Raw genomic sequence first — 6,451 nt, forward strand, 5'->3', positions numbered from 1 at the left:
GTATTTATGGGAATTGAATGCTGATTTCTCCTTGCTTTCCCTGCGTCTCTATCAGGTCCTAATGCGCTCCTGAGAGATGTGATCTCGGATCACCTCTGAGCTCGGATGCCCCTGAGTACAAGCTGAGAGCTGCTGAGCATGCTGGGGCTTTCCCAAGCCCATTAAAGGAGTGCTGCTTTGTAAGCAGAGAGGAGCGTGTAAAGAGAATTGGGGGAACAATTACTGTTACTGTGGGGTTACCTCTGGGTTCAGAGCTGATCGTTAGAGCTGATAGTGTCTCGATTAAGCACTAGGTCCTCCCCAGTGCTGAAGGTCACTGTCAGGACAAGAGTGCCTTTCCTAGCCTGGTTTTCCGACAGGACCTCTGCCTCGTAACGTCAGGCCTGGTGAAGGCTGGGAGGCAGAGATGATCCCGGAGCTGCAGTGGGTTAGCTCCTTACTCTGTGACAGCTCCTGCGGTATTCAGCTTCACAGAGCGTTAGCGATGGCCTTTGGAGGTGTTGCATGTCCTACCCCAAGCTGGGACTAGTTGCGGTGCCAGCAGGGCTTTGGGAAGATGGAGAAGGCGGCAACAAGGAGCAAGGGCATGCTAGGAATAGTGTGTCAAAGATGAGCGATGTAGCACAACCTTAAACATCACCGCTGTCATGTTTCCCTTGGCTGGTTGGCCGTGCTGCACAAGTCCTGCTCTGCACTGGGCTCAGCAGCCTCCTCTGCGCTCTCCGCAGCCTGTTTGGGGGAGGTGTCTGGCCGGGTTGCCCATCATTTCGTGCTTGCAAACAAGGCTGTGGCACCGCTGAGAAGGATTCAGGGAAGGCACAGAGCGGTCGTCATGCCCTGCAAGTTGAATGCTCTCCTTGCCTTTTCTTATCTCCATGCTGGGTCTTTCCTTGTCTCTGCCAGGGCCCTCCACTCCCCCGTCTGACCTGCGGCTGCACCCGCTCAACCCCTACGCTGTCCAGGTGCACTGGTGCCCCCCCGCCGAGCCCAACGGCATCATCGTGGAGTACCTTATCCTGTACAATGCCAACAACACGCAGCCTGATGACATGTGGACCTTGCTGACGCGAGAAGGTGAGCCTCCTCGACGTACTATAACGCCCCACCTCCTCCTCTTCCTGCCATCTTCTCTGCCTACGGAGCCCTGGTTGGTCTGTCCTGCTGCTCTGATTTTGGCCTTGCTTTGGGCACATACAAATAAACATTCAAGAGCTCACGTTGCCAGCTTTCTTGGAGTGTAACCTGGTCGTATAGGAGAGTCCAGGGACACGACTGCTACTGCGAGACATGAAATCATACATGTCTTGGGCTGAAACAGCCATTACCCTCCAGCAAACACCCTGCAGATACAGGCTGGCAGCCAGTAATTTCTAGGAGAGTGTATGCCAGCAACACCACGGGCTCTCTGTATCATCACCTCTTTAAGCAGCAAGTTCATTAATACCAAAGAGGTGTATTACTTTCTTCTTAGAACTCATGACACAAAATCCCTCACTTCTCATGGTCCAACAGTATTCCCCTGCTGCTTTGCTACAGCCTCTGAATACTCTTGCAAGTGCACATTTTAAACCTCTCTTGACTTGCTTTTGCCCAGGAAATATCTTCAGCACTGAAGTGCACGGCCTGGAAAGTGATACCAGATACTTCTTCAAGATGGGAGCAAAGACAGTCGTGGGATCGGGTCCCTATTCAAATGTTAAGGATGTGCACACCCTCCGGGAGAAGTTGTCTGGTACGAATTTCCCCTTTGTCCTGATGCCGGAAGTGAGTTGCGTGGCTGCAGACTGCGATTTGTCAGCCACAGTGTTTCTGTTTGCCGAGCAATTGCTTGACGTCACCGCGCAGGGTGCGAGATGTGTGTAGGCCGGCGCAGAGGATCGTGGCGGAGTCCTCAGGTGCAGCTCCACAGGCCTCGGGCAGCTCCAGAACCCATCCCACAGAACTCCATCTCTCATCCCCCCATCCCAGCCCCAGTGGAAGGGCACACGCAACCTGCATCTTGCTGCCTTTCTGTTAGACCTGCATAGCGTGAAGTTAATGAATGTGCCAGTTTAAGCTGCTTTATCACTGCCAAGTGATCTTCCTTCCTGCGTATAGAGGCATCACCTGTTGACTTTAGTGAGGCTGGGGCTTCCCTGCACACGAGACATTTAGTGCCTTCTTCCCGCTAGCAGCTGAAATGTGACGTGTCTGTCCTTCCTCTGCTAGATGTTCTGGATATCCACTCTGTCACGGGAATCATCGTGGGAGTCTGCCTGGGGCTGCTCTGCATACTCTTCTGCATGTGTGCCAGCTTCCGCAACAGCAAGCAGAGGTAGGTGTCACCTCGCCTTTGCAGGGGGGAAAGGAGGCTGGCGTGGCAGGGCACAGAACACGCTCGGACCTGCTTCCCTGCGTTCAGCTGGGCCGTTGGGTTTGCAGTGTGTGACATCAGTTAATACAAAGATGGAGTCTTGGAAGTGCTGGCTAGCTAGGGAAACAGTGTAATCTGTTCACTGATTTATTTTCTCAGTAGTTTCTCTTTCATTTGCATTGTTGGACTGATAGGGTTTTTTCAGAGGGGAAAGGGAAAAACCCACTCTTTGCCAGATTGTTACCTGTGTGTTAGCGTGGGCAGTGTTCTGCTTCTGAGTTTGGACAGCTCTAAGGACGTTTGGAAAGGGCTTGTTAACTTCTGGTTGGGAAAATGATGGAAGAATTCCTGGTGAGTGACAGGCTGGTTTGAGGAGGACTGGACTCAGGCCAAAGCCCCCTGCTAGCCCAGGGGGGCTGAATCCAGCCGTAAGTATTTGGAAAGACTGTGGTTGGAAAACAGCTGATTAGTTGCTGAGGAGAGCTTTAAGCTGGCAGCAGATTTCAGGACTAGGAATAGGAAACTTCTGACATCTTGTCCGAACGTGGCCACCAAACCTTTCTGACTGTTGCATCTCTTACCTGTAGAGCAGAGCTGACTGGACTGACACACCTCCCCACAGGAAGGGGTTAGCGAGCGCTTGCTCCAGCGCTGGCATCTGTTGTCTGCTGCATTTGTGATCCGCTGGCGAGGGGAGGGCTTGGCATCCAGCACTGTGCTTTGCCTGAATTTAGGATTAGGGAAGGTGGTGTGGAGATGCCTCTGGGGAGAGGTTACTGCAGCAAAAGCTGTTGCAGTAGGATGTGGATGAAGGATCCCCTTCCTCACGAGCCGCAGGGCAAGGCCTTGGGCCTCGTGGCTTCCACAAGGACAGGCTGAGTGGCGTGGAGTGGGTCACCTTCTCTGGCAGGCCATGGCTGTTTGGGATAGAGGAGAGTGAGGCTGATAAGTGGTGTCAGCTCTTGCTTGTTTTCCCTCAGGGAGGCCCTGCCAGGCCTGGATTCCCAGGCAGCTGGCAACCACACCTACTACCACCGGAGCAGGCAGGGGGCGGCAGCTCCTAGTGCCACCTCGGAATCGCATGAGCTGGAGTCCCTCATGTCCCCACTGACGGAGGACACACCTGTGCCCCTGGGAGACATCACGGAACTGACGGAAGTGCACAGCCTCATCCACACGAGCCTCCCTGAGGACATCGTCCATGGGAAGAGGCAGGTAAGGACCCACGCATGTGGCCCTGGGCTCCCACCCTAGGCAAGAGCCTTTGCTTGCGGTGTCGCTGCTAGAAAACGAGGATCTGATCTTGTCCTGGCTCTGCAAGGTGCTGGGAGTCTTGGCTGCAGGCTGGTGCTGGGCAGCCATGCACTTCCCTCTCTGCAAAACTCCCCAGCTCTGTCTTGGCTGTCAGATCCTAGTTTGGGATCCCCATGTCACCACTTTTCATCTCCTGGGACAGTGATCCTTCGTCCCCAGAGAAGCAGCTTCCAGACTTCCTGTTGCAGAAAGCTGCACTGTTGCTGTGGCATATGGATGGTGTGAGAAAGTGTGACATCCAGGGTAGATGCTTTGCCTTCCAGGATACTTAAAGGACCTTTGTCCTGTGGATGCCCCATCCCTGGAAGTGTCCAAGGCCAGACTGGATGAGGCTTGGAGCAACCTGGTCTACTGGAAGGTGTCCCTGCCCATGGCAGGGGGGTTGGAACTAGATGGTCTTTAAGGTCCCTTCCAACCTAAACCATTCCATGATTCTATGCTTCTATAAATAGTGTGTTCACTGGAATACCCTTGGAGATACACAAGGGGTGAAATGTGGTTTATTTGTGAACCTTAATTTTTGAAGTAGTGTGTTCCTGCCCTGGTTGGTTTACCTGACATTGCATTGTCTTTCACTTCTCCCTGCCCATCTTCTCTCTCAAGCTTCCCTGAAACATTTCATTCCATTAGGGAACCTTTAATTGGCCTAATTTAGTTAATCTGTTTATGTCTCTCTTTGTAGCCCAGGGAGAGCATGTAAAGTAATTAGGAGGTTCAGTAAAACAAATGTATTGTGAGCACGTGGGATTTCACGTTTGCCTCGATGATGTGCTCGTGTCACTGGGGGGAGGTGAGTTGAGCACACCTGGCTAACCTTGAGACCCGGCCTTGCTGCCAGGGGAGGTGTGCAGGTATGGGCTTTCGGAAACACGGTGTCCTTGTGGCTTTAATAGTCCCGAGAGCCGGAGCCGTGCCCTCGGCCATCCCCAGGTGCCGTGGCAGATCAGCGCTCAGCGGAAGGAGAGGCAGTTTTGCAGCCAAGCTGCATCTATGGGTTATGATGGAATGTAGCTGCCTGCCTGCCGGCCTTGCTGCCAGGGGAGGTGTGCAGGTATGGGCTTTCGGAAACACGGTGTCCTTGTGGCTTTAATAGTCCCGAGAGCCGGAGCCGTGCCCTCGGCCATCCCCAGGTGCCGTGGCAGATCAGCGCTCAGCGGAAGGAGAGGCAGTTTTGCAGCCAAGCTGCATCTATGGGTTATGATGGAATGTAGCTGCCTGCCTGGCCTGACTGTTGAATAAGGAACAAATGTTGTCAATGATGGTGACTTCGCCCAGCCCCGACCTGTTCTCAGGGTGAAGTTCTCTCCCTTGGGAGGCCTTTCTGGGGAGAGCCTATCCAGATCTCACTTCCAAAGCAGCAGTCCTGTCTCCAAAGGTTTACACGGAGATTTTCCTGTGTGCAGAGCAGGGGCTGGTGAGGGCAGTGCCAAGGCCGGGCTGCTCAGGGCCCCCAGTGTCTGTCGGAGAGGTGACCTGGCAGGTGAAGGAAGGAGAGCAGCCGGGAGCAACAGGCTGTTGTTGCTGGGAGTGGGCACTGGAGGGAGATGTGCTCTCACGCAGGAGGCCCCACTCCCTCCAGTGTCCAGCTCCTGCTGGAAGTGCCACCTGAGCCATCCCTGAGCACTGCTGCGTCCTCCCCGTACTCTGACGTGTATTCCAGAGTGAAAAGATTCAGGCCCAAAACATCTTTACGCTGCAGTTGCCAGGAGGCCACGTGTCCAGGCGGCGATGCGATTGTGCCTGGCTGGGTGGGCAGGGAGTGGGGTAGGTCCCACGAACACAGCCAGACCGGTGCACACACACCTGGTCCCCACAGCAGATGTAAATCGGAGTGAGGCGCAGCTAGGGGTGTGCACCTCCTGCTTGTAGGCAAAATGCTGCTACACAAGGCCCAGGAGGGAGTTGTAGATTCCCTGAGTTGTAGATTCCCTTAATCCCTTGTAGATTACATGGAGTTGTAGATTCCCTGTAGAACCACAGGAAAGGGAAGAACCTTGTGGAAAGAAATTCCTGGTTTAGCCTGGCAAGAGGAAGCTCCCCAGTGTGCTCTAGGTTGGGTGCTATCACTTGCAGCCTTAGTCAATAAAGAAAGGGAGTGAGAAGTGTCTCAAGGATCCCTTTTATTTAGCAGCACGTCATGTCACCGCAGAACTTGGGGTGTTGGCTGGCACGGACTCCTGGCGCGATGCTGCTGAACTGGTGTGCGGGTTTGTGTTGCTGTGATGCCGAGGAACTGGCAGCTCCAGGCCTGTCTGACCTGCACTTGCCTCTCTGTCCTCGGGATACACTCCGGAGGCCTGGTTTTTGTTGGCTGGGTGGCTCGTGCCGTTAGGGGCAGCGATAGCTGCTCCCGTGCTCGCAGGCTTTTCACACGCTGGCTCGTTACCTCGCGTGTCACGGCTTATTCTTCACTGGTTTTACTGTTTCGGTATCCCGAGGCTCCATGCTGTTAGGAGACATACAGACACAGAGCAGGGACTGTCCCCATGCCAGGAGCAGCGGGAGGTGAGTGAATGTCATTTTGTGGGGACAGGGGAGCAGCGAGACAGAGGGCAGGAAGTCTTTAACAATACTGAGCCGTGAACGGGCTCCCGCAAAGAATGGCGGGCAGGGGTTCTGTGAAGTCCCCTTGCGTGTTTCCACGTCGTGATCACTAGTTCCTTCCGGTGCAGGGCCGTGATTCCTCCTGAGCTGTTCCATACCACTGGGGGTGCAGGCTGGTGCACGTGGAAGGTGGGACAGCCCTTGGGCTGCTGGCCAGCCCTCAGGAGCCCTCGGCCACCC

The 6,451-nt window shown here is 54.5% G+C and overlaps 1 protein-coding gene across 1 annotated transcript in view; it reads left to right on the forward strand.

The window, feature by feature from the left end:
- LOC104513442 (immunoglobulin superfamily DCC subclass member 4-like) overlaps nucleotides 1-6,451 on the forward strand; it is a gene marked incomplete at its 5' end in the record, with an annotated part of 17,549 nt that overhangs the window by 4,043 nt on the left and 7,055 nt on the right. Inside the window, 5 exons of the mRNA XM_010156788.1 lie at nucleotides 467-477; nucleotides 904-1,074; nucleotides 1,595-1,732; nucleotides 2,209-2,314; nucleotides 3,334-3,568. Coding sequence (XP_010155090.1) covers nucleotides 467-477; nucleotides 904-1,074; nucleotides 1,595-1,732; nucleotides 2,209-2,314; nucleotides 3,334-3,568 — 661 coding nt within the window. The remainder of the gene's footprint in view (nucleotides 1-466; nucleotides 478-903; nucleotides 1,075-1,594; nucleotides 1,733-2,208; nucleotides 2,315-3,333; nucleotides 3,569-6,451) is intronic.

The sequence above is a fragment of the Eurypyga helias genome, unplaced genomic scaffold (assembly GCF_000690775.1).
Source record: "Eurypyga helias isolate BGI_N326 unplaced genomic scaffold, ASM69077v1 scaffold31938, whole genome shotgun sequence".
NCBI classification, from domain to species: Eukaryota; Metazoa; Chordata; class Aves; order Eurypygiformes; family Eurypygidae; genus Eurypyga; species Eurypyga helias.